The sequence below is a fragment of the Cantharellus anzutake genome, assembly GCF_015039405.1.
Source record: "Cantharellus anzutake strain C23 chromosome Unknown EI90scaffold_57, whole genome shotgun sequence".
Classification (NCBI taxonomy): Eukaryota; Fungi; Basidiomycota; class Agaricomycetes; order Cantharellales; family Hydnaceae; genus Cantharellus; species Cantharellus anzutake.
In genome coordinates, this window is record NW_024067007.1 from 389,216 (window position 1) to 406,224 (window position 17,009).

Consider the following 17,009-nt stretch of genomic DNA (forward strand, 5'->3'; position numbering starts at 1 on the left):
CAGTGTAGTAGTACCACTAAAAAACACATCGCCAACCCACGATATGTCGATGTGATGGCTTTAGCATTAGGGAGAAACTCACAATTGAGTCCAGATTCGCTTGCACAGGCATCAGGCCTTCAGAGGCCCTTAGCCTTGAGGCAAACTCTACCATTGCTTCTGCTGATTGAAGCATTCTCCCACTTGCCGAGGTCGATTGGAGCCCGATTTTCCGTTGAACATTATGTAATAGAATCGTCGCCGTGTGCCAGGCTAAGTGGGCCTGCACGAGTTCAGGATTAAACCACGAGAATGTTTCACTTGGCAGGATTCCACGCGGGTCAGTTGAGTCCGGCATGACACGTTCCATGGCAGAGTGAGCCTCAAGAAGCAATTCGTATCGGGGAAGATCGGGGCGAACTTGACCATCTGAGCCAGGCAGTCCTCCCATCAATACTTGGAATAACGGTCAGAAATGGCTTACCTTTAGTGAGGGGCAAAAAGTTCCTTGTAGCGTGAAGCAGAATTGCCGATCGAGCTTTGAGTTCTATAGCAGAATAATGGGTATCGTACTGAATAGTGCTGGCTTCAATACAAAGAAGAGACAGGAAGAGGAAGTTACTCGCAGATGGTGCGGTTCTAAAAAATAAACTATCGATAGAAGCGCGGTGCTTCAAAAAGTATATCAGAACATCACCCTATTCATACGATCGCAAATCAGTGTAGTACTGACCACAGGCGGCGCAGAAGATGGCAGGCTGGTTCCTAGCGAGATTCCCGCTTCACACATCGTGAGGGAAAACCATAGGTTCACTCGTTCTTCGATATCGATCGGATCCGCCGGGGGAAGTGCTAGAGAAGTCATGTCTCCTGTTTCCGTGTCCTCCATTTCAGCGTCTGTATGCAATCCTGCGCCCACGGCAAACCGCACCGTCGAGGCAATGGTATTATGTGCTTCGACGACGCGACCAGCACGCAAATAATATTGTGCTAGAATAACATTGGCCCACATAAAGTGAACAAGGCGATCTGCGAAGGCGAGAGATTGTTCGCACGATTGGCGGGTTCGATTCAGGAAGAGTTGCTCATGTGCAATCATAGAAGCGCCGCCAATTATTGAACAGGCTCCAAGGTAGATTGCATTAAGAAGGCAAGGGTGAATCGCGGAGGGATGACCGGGAGGAAGACGGAGGCGATAGATGAACCGATGCACATCTACGTAGAAGTGAAATTGACCGCGAGATGGGATAAGGACGCGGACCCTATGAGTCAGGATAAGCGCAAACACGTGGCAGCCATCCTGAAAATGATGACTCACAGGTAATTACTCAACTCAGGCGTCACATCAGCAGTCGGGTGAAGGCGTTGAAGTCCCGCATCCAGAAGGGCACGGGGAATAGTGCTGCCGTATCCCTCTTGGAGCCCAGATTGAAGAATGGTAGATTGACCAGTATATGTTGTGTTCGGTGACTCCGAGAAAAATGGCAAAAACGGCCGGACGAAAGGAGTCCGACCCACTTGTCTCGGCCCTTCCATAAGTCTTTGGATGAGCTCATGCTCTAACAGCGGAGGTCTTCTCGTGAGTTCCTCGAGTCTCTCTTCCAATTCCTGCACACGGCCCTCCATGCGGTCAATTCTTGGACGACGGTCTGGCGGTTCATATCTGCATTGTTTCCCTAGTCTTGCGCATCTAGAGCATTCAGGGTGAATTCCGTCGCATCTCTACCAGCGCAGAGTAATGAGCCAAGAGACAGGAATCGGGGGCAGCACAAACCGTTTTCCTCCTGCGGCATTCAACACAAGCTGTTCCAGGAGGAAGCACACTGGACGATGGAGCTGCCATCCACCAAAAACTTGGAAATTTCCGTCTGCGGGGCGTGTGTAGCGTAGACCGCCCAAGTCAGTTACTGACGTCGAAGGAGTATTTCTGCCTTCGGGCGGAGACCAACAAAAAGGATTCGTTAGAGATAGCGACAGTAGGTGGTACGCATGCGTCTATATAAGCCTCGAGTGAGGCGTTGTCATGAGTTTCTGGGTCATCCCCAACAGGAGTCGCATGGACGCGTGGACGCGTCGATCGCATGAAGGCCGCTATGGGCGATGCATATCCAAGATAATTCCAGGGAAAAGGCCGCAAACATAGGAGGAGGCAATGATCAAGTTTGAGGGTCGATTGTCATGAAAAGCATGCACCCGGTTGTAGTCAATTTGAGTTCGTAATTTCGGTGTAACTTGCCTATCATTTGATGGGAAGTTTAAGTGGTTAACGAGATTTGAGGGCACATCCTCGGCGCCATCAAGGAAAAAAAAGAAGAGGACTCGCTCCTAGAATTAGCACAAACACATGCCAAGCTTTCCCACCATGGCGACCTAGCTCTCATGTTGGCATCAGAGTCCTTGTACCGACACGGGACTAACACGTGGCAGTCAGCAGTTAGGAGCGCGGCAGGGTTGGCCGTGTTAGCGAGTCGATAGGAGAATTTCATCTGATTCTGCAGCGCCGCGGTGCCGGCGCCCTTGAAACAAGGTTGATTGACCCGACTAGACGACAGTGTCTCATTCCCGGGGGAGAGCGTTGCGATCAGGGCGGAGCATACCTAATATACCTACTGATCGAGCTCAACCCTCCTTGGGGGATTCAATCCTGACCATCTCGACCTTCTAAATCATGGTGAATGGCACCCGCGCCCTTAATGTGTATGAGTGATTGTGACTCAATCAGCATCCCTCAAGCGCGGGCCTTCCCCTAGAGTGTGCGAATTGCACAGCGTTCCGAGGATGCATTGACTTCGGGAATATTGCACACCCTAATTGATACTTGAAAGAGCAGGTACGGGTCAGACCTGCCTCCAGCGTCTACAGTGACTCCTGTCACTTACATAAACGTGTCCCGCTTGTTTAGTTGATCAGGAGGAAGGAATTGTAGGCTGATCGTGCTCACGATCGGATAAGTATATGAAATTGAGCGTGATTCTTGATTTGAAATGCGGGAGGCCCGTTCGGATTTGGTCTTCCAGACCATGGGCGCTTATCAGCAGCAGAGAGGCACCGAAAACAACAAGGTAGAAGCGGACATGGTGAGATATATTATTCTATCGAAAGATTATCAATTATACATGGGATTTTGTGAGAAAATATCGAGTCCACACTAAGTGCAAAAATGGCACTTTAGAAATGCCCGAAAATGGTAATTACCGTTTGGTACGAACGGAAAACTGAAATCGAACTAAAAAAGCAGATTGTGGGGCCGGACATAGCTGACAGGCCAGGCTCATACAGCCTCTACCTAAATGGTATCATACTCATCACTCTCGAATAGCTGGGGTAGCTTGCGAATAGTGGACTCTATGACGGTGAGACATTCCGTAAGCACGAAGCGGCCGCATAAAAAGTAGCAAGCAGGTGAAAAACGTACGCCAACGTGGATATAGATCAACGAGATCTAGGAGTGTATCAAATAGGGCAGCCAAGCTTCTATCCGTCTGTTCCACGGCCCCCTCAGGTCCAGGAGAGCCACCAGTTGTCAGGCGTTTTATCTCTCGAATAAGTACTTCACATGCCGTATGGTAATACCACTGCATAGGTGTCACAGAAAGAAAAAGGAGCAAATCATTTTCGCGAATCCCTCAAAAGTGCTTCCGGAAATCACATACCACAGAGGTTAAATGTGCCTGGATAGGCATCAGGACCACGCCTCTTCTGACATGCAGTGCAATATTCGCCATGGAATGGGCAGCGTGAGTGACTTGTTCGCTGGCGGCCGCACTTTGACTTCCCGACGTCTGTATATTGAAAAGCAGAATGGTGCAAACATGAAACGACAAGTGCGCTTGTACGAGGTCCGGATTTGCATAGGATACTGCCTCAGTGGGCTGGAGGCCGCAAGGGTCTACAAGTGAAGGCAATTCTGAACGGAGTGTGGAATGCGCTGCGATTAGGGTGTTGTAACGCTGGGAGAAGTCGGACAACGGTCGTCCGTTGGGGCCTGAGGGATGACAGTAAGAGAGGTAGAGAGAGGAGAGATTATTCGATTCACCAATCGGGATGGCGATGAGATTCTTTATTTCGTGAAGGAGGACTGCGGCCTTCGTCTTAATCTCCACTGCGCCGCTCTGAACACCCTTGGTCAATGCAACCTGACCGATGTCCTGACGACAATGGACTCACTGGAATCTGCCGACCGAAAAAGAGAGCCTTAAGAGAAGCGCAATGCTGGAATAGTCCAGCCTCTGAATACATTTACTATTCAAACGTGAGTGAAAGACGCTCACCTCGCGCGGGGCCGAAGGTGGTAAGCCAGCACCTACGCCTATGGCGGCTTCGCATAGCATGAGGGCATACCAGAGGTGGGTTCTCTCCATTCTATCGGTACTATCAGCGGGAGGCATTGCCAGTCCGGTCTGACCCTCGGATGCGTCATGGAGACCTGCACCTACGGCAAAGCGCACCGTAGAGGCAAGGGCGTTGTGCGCTTCAACGACTCGACCTACACGGATATAGTAAGAAACAAGAAGGACGTTCGCCCACATGAAGTCGACCAAGCGATCGGCCATGGCAAGTGATTGTTGGAGGAAATGACGAGTACGGTTGAGAAAAAGAGTCTCATAGGTGGCCATGAATCCACCACCGACATTGCACGCCGCCAGAAAAACAGCATTGAGGAGAGCGGGGTGAACAGCCTGAGCATCAGAGGGCTGGAGACGAATCTTATGAAGGAACCGAGGGATATGAACGTAGAAATGGAATTGACCCCTGAATGGCAGCAATAGTCGCGTGCTTCGCATGACATTGTGAGTCAGTTTATTTGATCAGCTGTAACATGAGTGCGGTGGGCTCACAGGTCATCTGCCAGCTCCAGCGGCACCTCTTCTGTGACGCGCTGTAGGCCAGCATCTAGCAGGGCACGTGGAACGACACTTCCATAACCCTCTGACATCTCAGAGCCGGTGACCACACCGCCCGAGGAAACCCTCGGGGGGTCGCAGTAAAGTGGAAAGAACTGCCTGTGGGCGGGAGTTCTGTCCGTAGAGGGGACATCATCACGCATAAGCCTACGGATAAGTTCGTGATTGAGTGAGACAGGCCGTCGGGCCAGTTCCCCGATAATGCCTTCCAGCTCTAGAAGTCTTTCCTCCATACGGTCGAGTTGGGGTCGTCGGGCTTCAGGTTCGAAAACGCAATCCTTTCGGAGACGCTGGCACCTGGAGCATGTTGGTCGAACTCCATCACATCTCTACAATTACAGCACAAATGTGAGTCCTAGGGTGCAAAGACAAATTGCAACTAGATATACGTACGGTTTTTCGACGACGGCACTCAAGGCAAGCCTGACCAGGGTGAAGGGAATTCTGATTAGACATTTGTTCAGTTTCTGGGTCAGTGATGGTTCTCGTTGACTGATGACTGAAGCAGGCGACTGCAGCTTATGTTGCGCCCCAAGTTCTCTGTTTGATGATGGACATCTGTTGCAGGATTGGTAGCTATTTAAGCTTCACTGGGCGATGTGTCCCCATTGTGGACTCGGGCGGCAGTGCCCCTCGATCGGAATACCTCTATACTGCGGTGAATGAGCATATTGTAGCCGTGATCAATCGGAATGTGTCAATAAGAAGTCCGGTGAACACAGATTTTGGGCATTTGTGCCAGGGGCTATGAAAATGTTTTGGTGATTTGTCTTCCCAGCCGCTATAACCGACTAAATGATTTGCTGGGCAGCCCATTGTGTAGCCTGCCATAAATGACTTTAGGACGGTTTCACCACTGAGTTTGCGGAACTAGTAGGTTGGGGCAGCAAAAATTCGGCAAGTTCCAAGCGAACAAGCGAACCATACTCCGAACATAACAGCCGGGATACATCGTGGGAATGTGGCGCATCGATATATCAGCCTGCCGTTCGCGCTCTCCGCGCCTCCTCCGAAGCCCCAAGCTCACAGATGTAGATTTTCATTTCTGTTAGATTTTGTCTGTGGCTTTCAGTTTCCATTCACCTTCCTTGTCAACAAACTCAATGGGGGCGCGTTTCACACACCCGAATTAGTTAATTCTGTGATTCATCATTCTCATTTTTGAATCGCGACATCGGTTCGGTATCCATCATCTCCGGTCTCGCTGTGTCTTGCTCGACCGAGGAGCCCCTCCACATACCGCTAATACTGGCACTCATCGGAGGTGCAGCTGTCCACCCCTGTGCCCTGATCCTCAAGCGAAAACTTCCTAGAGCTGTCACCGGCTCGCGAATGGAGAGCTATGTTCATCACGTTTGCTACAATGGCCTTTGTCTTTCTGCCACTATGCCCCTTACGACTCAGTCTCTCATACAACTCGCTGAGATAGGCGACTTGAAACCATTGTTGCAATGCACCATGGTAACTAGTTGCAGGTAACCAGTAACAGTAACGTAGTTAGGAGGTCCTGGCCTCCACTCCCTAGTAGCCGAGCTGTAGCCCCGAGCCGATGATGGTCTCGGTTTCCGGAGTGCTCACCGCATTGATGCTTAGAGGCGGAGTGTTTTGGGAACATCACTGGCACAATGGTCCCGCTTGTGAAACACCATGTACGGATCCGAAGGCATCACCGGTTGGAGCACATTCACTGAATGGGCTGTACGGAGTGGGAAGATGCAGCTCACATCATTCTGTTCACTGTGCGAAGCGAGATCTTGTGGTGAAGCATCGGTCGGGACGGATACAAGTTCTTCATTCAACTCTTGCTTAAATCTTTTTGGGTTATTACGCGCCTTTAGCTGTGCCTATGTCAGTGATAGGTTCTGTTTAGCCCCACATCATCCTGTCTGGCACATCAGTCTTTCACACACGCACTCCAGTTTCATCGCGCGGCCTTGCACCGTCTTCATTTGGTCAAATAATTGTTCTTTCTCCCTTTGGAGTGTGTAGTGCACCCTCCATGTGGTTTATCAACCAGGAGCGCTACTTTTTTCACATGAATGAGGATCGATTCCGTCTCCTGCACATCACTGCGCTTGTCGCTTGGCTTGAATGGCTGGGGTGCATCTGCTTCATCCTCAGGCCTCTTTTCGTGACGCTCACAAGTGCCAGGCATTGAGTCCAATGCTGTTCTTCAATGCAACACGGTGCTGTTCTCCTTTCTTGTCGTGAGCTTCCCCGCCTATCGCGCGGGTGGCGGCGCCGTCCGAAGCATTCCTGATCACTCAAACTAAGTTCCGATCGGTGTGACTCACAAGACCTGATGGGTTTACCGCCAAACCGAGCCCCCCCCCCTCCTTGTTAACCACTTGCTTGACTGAAGAGCTAAGCGGGGGGATCCCGGAAAGGCCTGTGGCCAACTTACTGCCCCTTCTCATATGTGAACCGCATGTCGATCGTGCTTTCCGGGTAATGTCATCCGGTTGCAATCAACGGTCCACTGAATGAGGCCCTCGTCGAATGTCAGCGACCATGTGGGCAATTATTTTTTGATTCCATACTGCCAATGTGCTGATGCCCAGTTCTTTCCGGCTGACATCAAAACATGCTCATGTGCCGCGCCCCCCAACTTATTTTGAATTTTAATCCGATCGATCCAGTTTCAGCCCAGCGGCGTGAGTGGATCAGCCCGTATGATGCTTGGGTCCCATCATTTCGAAGTAGTGGTTGCCCTCCGTGTCATGCCACATGCACAGTATATAACCCCTTTTGGCATTGAGTGAACACGAATACTTATCTTGTTGGCACCATTTCTCTTCCGTGCATGCAAACTCGATATCTAACTAAGCTACTCTACTCTAGCTTCACAGTGTGGCCTTACGTTCCGAGGGTACTGTTGGTGAACTATTTCCAACTTGCTGTCCATGTCTTAAGTTGGTTGGACTAAATTGCTTGACGGTTCGTCAATTCAACCCGCGCCCGCAGCGTCACGGGCTCGGCACCTGTGATCAGGACATGGGCAAGCGGGGTGGCTATTTCATTGCTGCAATGCGTTTAAAGTATGAGATTTCTTGGAATATAGGCGTACGCTGTGGCCAAGTTGATGTTGAGTCTATAGTTTCCTTCTTGTTCCTATTTTGGATTACTCGCTGCCACAGTCAGTGCACATCCATAGCGCTTGATTATAAAAACACATAATTGTTGGACCGTGCGACTGAGGCGAATCTGAACTTTGTCCTCTCTTTGTTGTGTCTACAACTTTGTAACTAATTCCTGTACACCAGCGCCCGCACGCGGCTCTCTATTCTTTTTCTTTTCTCTTCATGCACCAAGGGTGGCGGTCTCCGCATTCCAAGCGCTTTGGGCGTGGGCGCCCCGCACAGGGGCCCATCCGGCCGTCATTTAACCCGTGCATCAACACAAAGGGCTTCCCACGTGTTCGTTGGCGCTCCTAGTCATACGGATCGAACAACAACAATGGTAGCAGGTCGAGTGAACATCCCTCTTACATATTCTCACCCCCAAATGTTTCTCGTTTGAATCTTTGATAGGTCCCTGCAATGTCCACGCCGCGGCCACCATATCTCCCTCGCCGCATTGATAAGTTCCCACTGTTTTGGAAGGTAATTCCCTGCTCTGGTACAGCAGCCTCTCCTCAGATCTCCCACTCTTGAATATACAAGGATCGACTTGTGGGAATATTTGTGAGTGAGATGAATCAAGCCACTTACAAATGGCTCATTCTGAATGGGTGGGATCTGAGTCACTCAAATATATATATACATAATTAGTTTAGCGCTGACGCATTTGATAGCCGCCTCATCACTGCTACATTTGGCGAGTAACTCCGTATTCGTCCAAATCAAATCGGTGAATTATTTCGACAAATTTGGGGCGAGGCTACATATGTCTAAACACTCTAAAACCATATCAATGTGAGCGGCAGAAGCCGAATTTACACGATTTTTGCCGCAAGCCAATTCAATGCCGAGAGTTCCTAAGGAATAACGGACCTTCGATTGCGTGAGTTTTCTATTGCAAGATGTCCACAGGCGGTTGCCACGGCCATCAGGGAGCTGCACGGTTGAGGGCTTCTCTCCCTCTGCTCCTATACTGGGGGTCAACGACGAAGCGGCCGACTGCAATTCGTTTGGGTATGCGTTCCTCCGGGTTTCGAATGATGGAGTGATGCGAACAAGGCTTTTCCAGGATTTGCTGGGCATTCTTCTTTTTTTTTTGTTCCGTTATCGGCCATTGTTTTGCTCCCAGTTGATCCTCTTGCCAGACAGGCTGTTGCTTTCGCTATCGTTTGTGGAAGCTGGCTGTGAGCCCTTCGAACCCCGACGCTTCAACCTCCCAGACTCCGTGCCTGATTTGTGCGATATCAAATCTGCGTTGGAATTTGGACAGACATGTCGGATGGCTTCGAACCTCAAGGAGAGCTGTTGCTCCCAACCCAGACACTAACCATCCCCCAGTTCACCTTTTCCTCGCGCACGGGCATTGAGCTACCACCTATCCCCCCCGTATCACCATTGGCCACAGATTTATTTAGGCAACGAACGACGCAATCCTGTCGTAGCGGTGGTGCGAAGAGCCTGATTAATGCCTCTATCAATGCTCAACAAAGCACTCTATCGACTTCTGCAGGGCCTGGAATCCGAGTGACCGTGCCCCCTATCGATCATATCGGGACTGGGTCGGGTCAGGTTGGGATGAAACGACAGAAACTGCGACCGAAGAAGCCCCTTCAGATCTTCGTCTCACCATCTCCCGAGACGTCGACAGCAGTTGCATCAGAGTTTCCGCTTTCTCTGCGATCACCCGTGCCTCGCTCCCGTTCTCAATCTCCTACGCCCAAGTTTACATCCCATTCCCAAACCTATTTCAGCAAGTCTGATTCCAAGTCTAAATTGCAAGGGTGCCCCCCGTCCTCTCCCGTCTCGTTCGTCTCGTTCCTCAGCATCAGCTCCCCGTCACCACCCCCGTCGCCTACTCCCTCTGAGAAAGAACTCCGCCGAGCTCGAAGCAGACTCGACAAATTAAAAAGGATTCTGGGTGGAGATGTTCCGGACGAACTTGTGCTCAAAGACGTGAGTGTGGAGAGGTTTGGCCCTATTGTGGAATCGAGGGCGCGGGGTACAGAGGATTTGGAAATATCCCGTTGTTCTGATAGCATTTCTTTGATGCCTTCCGCCAGCGCATCCATCAAGGGTTGCAGAGAAGCGACAGTATCAAGTGGAAGACCGACGCCGTCAAAGGTTCCTGCGGTCAATGACACCGATCTTTCCAACCAGGCACAGGGAATACGTAAATATGAGGGACCGGAGATTGCTGATCTCGGCGTTAGTGGGAGGAAGATGAGCACAAAGGAGAGAAATGAGCTGGTTAGAAGGGTGTCGAAAGTCTCCAAGGCATGTTATTTTACAACTGGGCCATTCAATTATTCCTGACGTTGTGTTGGTTCGCCACAGATTTTTGGAGCGATCCCTCCTTCCGACGTGTGCCAACCGATTTCCAAGTCTAAATCAGCGGGCCCGAAAGATGCTCACGATAACGAAAGTTTCATCGATCTTGACTCTGACTCGTACGAGGTCTCTCGATCGAGCCTCTGTTTTAGTCTCTATGCTGACAGCACGACATCCTCGTCGCTACCGACCGCTTCAGATGACGGCAACGTGGATACGGCGACGCTCAATGGGGATGCAACGGCGCAGACACACAAAAATCAGGGGAGCCCTTGTACCCTGGCCTTTTCGGAGGAGTCGTGCATGTTTGTTCTGCGGTACCACTGTTTGCGCACTCCTACGCCTACCACCTCGACAGAAACCCAAGTTCCACCGGAAAACTCAGGAGCGACGGTTACGTACATGAGAAATGAGCGGTTTCCTTGGCCCTCCAAGGCTCCGTCACCCGAGCCTTTCGCTGCATATAGTATTCATTCCAATCCACACAAACACCAAACTGTGGAGACGGTGCTTTCTTCGCGTGGGAGAGATTACCATGGGCGATCTCTCTCGGCCGCTTCAGTTCTCGTCCCAACAGTTTCTGCCAATATTGACTCCGACTCCTATGCTCCTACTCCCGAACCCCTGCCACGTCTCAGGTGCCGAGGAGCAACGACTATAGGCCCATGCGAGCCTCAATCTGTGGGAACGATGCCCACAATACGAGCACATCCATCATCGTCGAGGAAAAATTACCAACAGCATGGGCGATCATCCTCGACCCCTATAACGCAGGTCCCAACAATTTCCGCTGGCCTTGAGCCGGATGCTGGTGGTTCTGCTCCTAAATCCTTATCCTGCCTTCAACGTCAAGGAACGTTCATTGGCCCATGCTCAGCGCCAGTCGATTTCCCGCCACAGAGACGCATCAAACAAGCTTCGTCCTCTGTGACTGTCGTAGAGGGCGATTCTCCAGTGTCTCGTGAACAGTTTAAAGAATTTCAAGTGAGAAGGAGACGAGCTGCGAAGCTCATGAAGTTCTTTGGAGAGCCTGTGAACTTGACGTACGACCATGTCTCCGATTTGTCGTCTCGCTTCGCCAGTGTAGCTGTTCGCCAAAGCGCGGTAGATGCTAAGGCTGCGACTACTTTGCTGGAGAGACGAAAACTTGATCCAACGACAGCAGTAGCGACCAAGGCTGACATCAATGTGTCGCTTTTAAAGAGACGAGGCACTACAGCAACCAATGATCTTTACTTAGACGTGAGCGCAAGCTCGAACGCAAGAATAGGCACAAGAGGGGTTGATCCCGAATGCACACCTCTCGGAAGAATACCTGACCACCAAGACCCTCCACCCCGCCCGCGCCCAGGCGGTGGAGTGGGTAAAGCAAGGAAGAAAAGCGCAGTGATGGTGATTGATACAACCAAACAGGCGACTCCTGAGACGTATGAAAGGGCGCTCGCAATTCTTCGGAATATGTAATGTAGTGGTTTTCGCCCTGGTGGATCTAAATACGCATTCTTTTCTTCAAGTTGGCATCTATAATTTGATTTCACTTCTTGCCACATAGTGCATTATAATTCGTCTGCATTCAATGCCCATTCCAGGTTGTGCTTTTTTTTACCATCTGTCTCCATCACATTCGCTCTCCTCAGCGTTTCTCCAGTTCAATGCCCGGCCCCCCATTTTCCTAATCTCCCATTACTTCGTCTTTAGGTGTTGGCGCTTGACTGCACAACACCCGGCCATGCAAATGCATGTATTTGGATCATGCCCAATAACTTCTTTTCTTTTGGACCCTGATTTACGCATTTGTGACATATCTACCTTCCGTTCATCATGTCTAATCCCAGGTATTCTCTGATGTGTCGCTATTTCTGGCATCGACATTGAAAATCAAATTGAGTTGGGATCCGGAAGCATCCGTTACGCGTCCCATTAGCTTGCGCGTTCTTGAAGTAACCTCACACCATTAACTGCCTGTTGTCCACCCTGCGTGTTGCCCATCATGGTTAGCCTGCAGTTTTGTTAGGGCATCCCAGCTAATACCTGACGCGTCATGGTAATTTCTAACCAGTCGATTATGGAACTCAACGGAGGGTCCGTTGTGGCCATGACGGGAAAGAACTGCGTTGCGATTGCTTCAGATTTGAGATTAGGGAACCAGGCTCTGACGATTGCGACGAATTTTGAGAAGGTCCCTGATTCTGTCTCCGTCTAATTCTTTTCGAGGCCACGTCAGACTCATTACCCCTAGGTATTCCCTGTCACAGATCGTATATACGTCGGTTTACCCGGTTTGGCGACGGACGTTCTAACGCTGTGGGTTTATCCTTACGCTGGCTCTATGGGCGACTGATATGTACCTCTATTTCAGGAAGGAACGCTTACGCTATCGCGTAAACATGTACACCATTAAGGAAGGACGTGAGATCGAACCACAAACCTTCGCACACCTCGTCAGCTCGACGCTTTATGAACGAAGGCATGTGGTGATGACTCTGTTCTCTGCACACTTTATTTACACATACAACCCGCTGTAGATTTGGGCCGTATTACATAGAGCCTATCATTGCTGGCCTGACCAAGCCCTCAGAGGGCAGTAGGCCATACATTGCCGGAACGGATTTGATTGGGTGCTTGACCCTTCCCAAGGATTTTGTTGTTGCCGGGACGGCAGCTGACAAGCTGTTTGGAACAGCGGAGTCTTTGTGGGAACCTGATCTTGTATGTTCCCCCTTTCGATCCCTTCGTTATCGCACTCGCTTACTTCCACGTTTCGGTCCCAACTCTCGATACAGGAACCGGAAGATCTCTTTGAGACCATTTCACAAACACTCCTCAATGCTGTTGACCGTGATGCATTCTCCGGTTGGGGGGCTATAGTACACATCATGTGAGTCTTTACCTGCTCGTTATCGGTTCAGCTAAGTTGGCCCCGTCCCAGAACACCAGAGAAGATTATTACTCGAACGCTTAAGGGACGAATGGACTGAGGGGTATATAGTTCCGTGTACAACTATGCGAATAATCATATATCAGGTTTAAACGGCTGGATTGCAGGCACGAAAGCTTCGTGATCTGGCAAGCCTTGGGCAGTGGCGCACGTCGTGGCCTTCAGCAAGAGGGTGATGGTGCTCGTTTGATGCATTTTCCAGGGTCGGAAATCCCGCCAAGCCTCGTTTCTTTACACAGGCATCCCCTACCCATTAGGGAAATCAAATCTCGCACTGGCCTCGGATGCATGTCAGCTTCCATTGGTGAACAATTCCTGTCGAGGTTCCTCAGACAGGATCCTCAGCTTTGGAGGATCAAGCTTGGGAGACCACGACATAATCCTCTGAACCAAACTTCTATGCCCATACCTTTTCGCGCACTTCGGATTCCAGTTCATCCGCACCGGTCTGTGGGCTACAGGGAGGGCTGTAGGAAGCGTTTCAATGAGGTTGGGGCTATGGTGGACACGTTGATATGGCTCTTGACACGGCAAGTTGAAGCAACAGATTTTCGTGCACCTGTCTCAGCTGCTAAGCACTACACCCTGGCATCAGGACTATACTGATGATCAGAAGTTCAGTTAATTCCCGCTACTCTGTAGCGGGTCTTGCGTGCACAAACTGAATACCTGAGCACCGTTATTGGTTATTCCCTTTTTTACCTCAACTTGCTTACCGAGCTAACCCAAGTTGTCCCTCACCCCCACTCTCTCCTGCCCAAATCCTCCAACCCTCCTGCTGCACTTCCTTCCTGCCCAAACTCTTGCTCCACACTATGGCGTCCTCTCCACACCGAGCCTTTTTAAGTGGCCCCTGGCCATTTAAACTCCTTACCACTGAAGCTGATTGCGATTATCATCTAACCAAAGAAGCGATCGCTCACGGCCTATATGATTTTTCATTGTCAATCAACGATCAATGGAATTTGCTCCTATGCCATGCCCTGACCGGCGATTGTTACTCAAGGTGCATGTGTTGCGCACCGCTCTCAATATCCCTCTTGTGATTTGTTTTTCCATCTTCTTTTTGACTACCTTCCTGTCCTCTCAGATTCCTGCCTACTCTCAGGTTTCGCGCGCGCTTTTACACACCGTCTGCATTGCTCTCCTTGCTGTTGACAAACCAATCACCTCCCTCTCTCGAACACTGTCGTGACATTTTGCTTGTATTTACTCACCGAAACCAAATAATATCACATAAACTCCTTCGCCAGTCTTGGAGTGTTATACTGCTGTGGCGTTCAATTCAGGTTCATAATGTCAGTGGGGTTGTATATGCAGACTGGGGATGCGGTCCTGATTTAAAACTTAACGATATTTTACATTTGTAGTACCACCTAGTACCACGGCGCGCAAAGACGGCTCCAGAGTGACTTCTAAGTGGGCTGCGACGCTGCGTCGATGTGGGAGTAGCGGGTATTGCCGCTTCAGGCGGCGTCGCTACAATTGGGAAAGTATTGAAATAGAGCCTTCAAGTCGGTCAAACCCTTGTGAATTCACCCCGGCGGTAAGGATGATTACGAGTAGTGTTCTGTAAGGATCATGCGCTCGCAAGTGGAGCCCATGCGTGATCGGAGCGTGATTTTCTAGTACATGATGTGGGAACTGGGTGAATGCTGCGTGCATTTTGAAGTACAAATTTCCAAGCGCTTGCGCTTGGTAATTAATCTGTTGGGATTAGCAGTCCAACGGCACTGGTGCCAATGGTCCACTATTCATCCAACGGTATCCAAAGTTACCGACCTGGTGGGGCCTTTGGGCATCTTAGAGGCCATGGCTCGATGAACTGACCAGTGGTCTTGAATTCACGGCGCAGCCATTACTACATTCAACAATGAGACCTCGTTCAGTTTCCCCTCGTCGAACGTGTCGGCCGACAGCAAACCAGTCGCCTGGGCTGTCAGCCCGTTGCTAGGTCGACGTTTAAGCCTCGCTTGGGCTGGAAAATTACCGAGGCCACTGCACAGCGAAGTGCAGGGCGGCTCAATGCGCGGCCATTGTGCTCGCGAAGGGGCACGATACCGTGCTCAGATGGCCCGGGGTCAATCGTTGCGGTCTGGAAAGACGTTTCAATTCCTATGTTCGGAACGTCAGGTTAGAGCGAAAAATAACACCTTACCCTAGACACTTCGCTTCAGTGGATCACTCGGGCGTCTGACCAGTTAATGTGTATCATGCTACTTGAACGCACGGGTGGCTCATTCCAAACATTCGACCCGGGAGATGCTGTGCTGTGTCATGTCCAACCCTGCCAGTCAGTAAGGTAACTTGGAGGCGATTAGCATAAGACCAATCAATGACCCAACTACGTGGTATAGCCAAGGGAAAGTTCCAGTCACTAAGGATTGCAGGGCAGTGAGGCGTGAAGAGTTATTGGTATGGTGTACAAGTCGTAAACAATGAGACAGCGAGCGTTAACAAGACGTCTGCAGGGTTCAACTGGATGCTCTCGAATTGAGCTTCAGATGTGAACTGAGTTACCGAAAAAAATTCCTGCAACTGCGACGTTGCAGGATACAGGCTGATACCCTATCAAGAAGAGAACTAGGCTTCATATGAGAGGGGCGTGCGATCATGGCGCCCCAATGATATGAGCGCTGGATGGCTGATAGCACTCACCCTGTGTGTGCGCCGCTCTGTTGTTCCGTTGCTTTTGCTGAATGACGGGAATGTTGAGCTTGAATCAAAGAGCACCAGCTGACGGTGACTGCCAGCCGAATACGGATATCGTCATCCCTTCAGGCTTTCGACTCCCGGCTTCCAAACCCCGCATGTAGGAATGTGACATATCTATCACAGTATGCAATCGCGCAACAACGCGGGAAATGTCGGTAGTTCATTGTACTAGAAATGGCTGCCGTGCAGCCCTGACCTTGCTTGTGATAAGCCTTCTGCATGTGAGGTTAACCGCCACAACGGAACATTCTGCCGAATCGTTGATCTTTCCATCAAACTGGTAGGGTCTTTTTGCACCATTATGCTGAGGTTCTTTCTACCATCGCGCAACTTTTATTAAGCTGTCATGGGTGTTCTTTCCCCTCTTTTTGTTTGCCATGAGCACACTACATTAGTTATTACCCAACACCAGTTAGCTTTCCCAACGCTCTCTATTCCACTAGCTTTATCCGATTAAAAGAATGCAGTGCATTGCGCCGTTGATATGAATCACGGAGGTGGTATGTCTAATTAGTGATGGTGGATGGATCGAGGTCCAAGGCACACTCAAAAATGAGTATGACCACGGTTTAGAGGTTGAATCGGAAGTGATGCAAATGGAGTTAGAGGAAGCCACAGTGTGCAGGAAGAGTCGCGTTTCAAACTGAGATTGGGATGAGGAATGTGTAGTGTTAGTCAAATTCGTACTCACAGAGAGCCGACTGGGTGTCTGAAGTCTGAGCTAACATAGTTATACGAGGGGTCAAGTGATTTGTCTTATCGCAGTGGTACTACAGCGGAAGTGATTGTCATATTGGAAAAAGAGGACCCTGGGTTACAAAGGATCCTGTGAACAGCACTTGCGGGGCCTAAATGTGCAGAACCCGCTACGAAGTAGTGGGAAAAATGAGCCAGAAAGATCTTACCGCGAGAGTTGTAAGAAAGGACACGTGCAGAGAAGCGGTCAATACATTTTCAAAATTCCCACGAATTGTGGACATGACCTTGCAAGCAAGGTAATTATGTAATGTGCAAGCAGCAAGTGTA

The 17,009-nt window shown here is 50.2% G+C and overlaps 5 protein-coding genes across 5 annotated transcripts; 2 read left to right on the forward strand and 3 right to left on the reverse strand.

Annotated features, from left to right (window-relative positions):
- Positions 1 to 484: 484 nt before the first annotated feature.
- On the reverse strand, positions 485 to 1,185 carry EI90DRAFT_2218165 (uncharacterized protein). The gene is made up of 3 exons (XM_039052708.1): positions 713 to 1,185; positions 606 to 630; positions 485 to 551 (listed from the first exon to the last, which is right to left on the reverse strand). Exons 1-2 carry the CDS (start codon positions 1,076 to 1,078, stop codon positions 619 to 621), a joined length of 378 nt encoding a protein of 125 aa, XP_038911884.1. The 5' UTR covers positions 1,079 to 1,185; the 3' UTR covers positions 485 to 551; positions 606 to 618.
- A 1,933-nt stretch (positions 1,186 to 3,118) lies between these two features.
- EI90DRAFT_3074295 (uncharacterized protein) lies at positions 3,119 to 5,782 on the reverse strand. The gene is made up of 8 exons (XM_039061496.1): positions 5,277 to 5,782; positions 4,818 to 5,212; positions 4,251 to 4,755; positions 4,147 to 4,191; positions 4,016 to 4,091; positions 3,633 to 3,964; positions 3,395 to 3,554; positions 3,119 to 3,324 (listed from the first exon to the last, which is right to left on the reverse strand). Exons 1-8 carry the CDS (start codon positions 5,337 to 5,339, stop codon positions 3,266 to 3,268), a joined length of 1,635 nt encoding a protein of 544 aa, XP_038911885.1. The 5' UTR covers positions 5,340 to 5,782; the 3' UTR covers positions 3,119 to 3,265.
- Positions 5,783 to 6,125: 343 nt separating this feature from the next.
- EI90DRAFT_3019356 (uncharacterized protein) lies at positions 6,126 to 7,038 on the reverse strand (the record flags this gene model as incomplete). Its single annotated transcript, XM_039057349.1, has 5 exons — positions 6,126 to 6,348; positions 6,377 to 6,471; positions 6,608 to 6,727; positions 6,794 to 6,857; positions 6,878 to 7,038. The coding sequence occupies 5 exons, from the start codon at positions 7,036 to 7,038 to the stop codon at positions 6,126 to 6,128; spliced, it is 663 nt and encodes a 220-aa protein (XP_038911886.1).
- Positions 7,039 to 8,889: 1,851 nt separating this feature from the next.
- Positions 8,890 to 12,180, forward strand: EI90DRAFT_3074299 (uncharacterized protein). The gene is made up of 3 exons (XM_039061497.1): positions 8,890 to 9,016; positions 9,072 to 10,276; positions 10,337 to 12,180. The coding sequence occupies exons 2-3, from the start codon at positions 9,275 to 9,277 to the stop codon at positions 11,792 to 11,794; spliced, it is 2,460 nt and encodes an 819-aa protein (XP_038911887.1). The 5' UTR covers positions 8,890 to 9,016; positions 9,072 to 9,274; the 3' UTR covers positions 11,795 to 12,180.
- A 140-nt stretch (positions 12,181 to 12,320) lies between these two features.
- EI90DRAFT_3146780 (20S proteasome subunit beta 3) lies at positions 12,321 to 13,308 on the forward strand (the record flags this gene model as incomplete). Its single annotated transcript, XM_039065455.1, has 7 exons — positions 12,321 to 12,323; positions 12,390 to 12,509; positions 12,570 to 12,634; positions 12,690 to 12,797; positions 12,856 to 13,039; positions 13,114 to 13,208; positions 13,260 to 13,308. 7 exons carry the CDS (start codon positions 12,321 to 12,323, stop codon positions 13,306 to 13,308), a joined length of 624 nt encoding a protein of 207 aa, XP_038911888.1.
- Between the last annotated feature and the right edge of the window lie 3,701 nt (positions 13,309 to 17,009).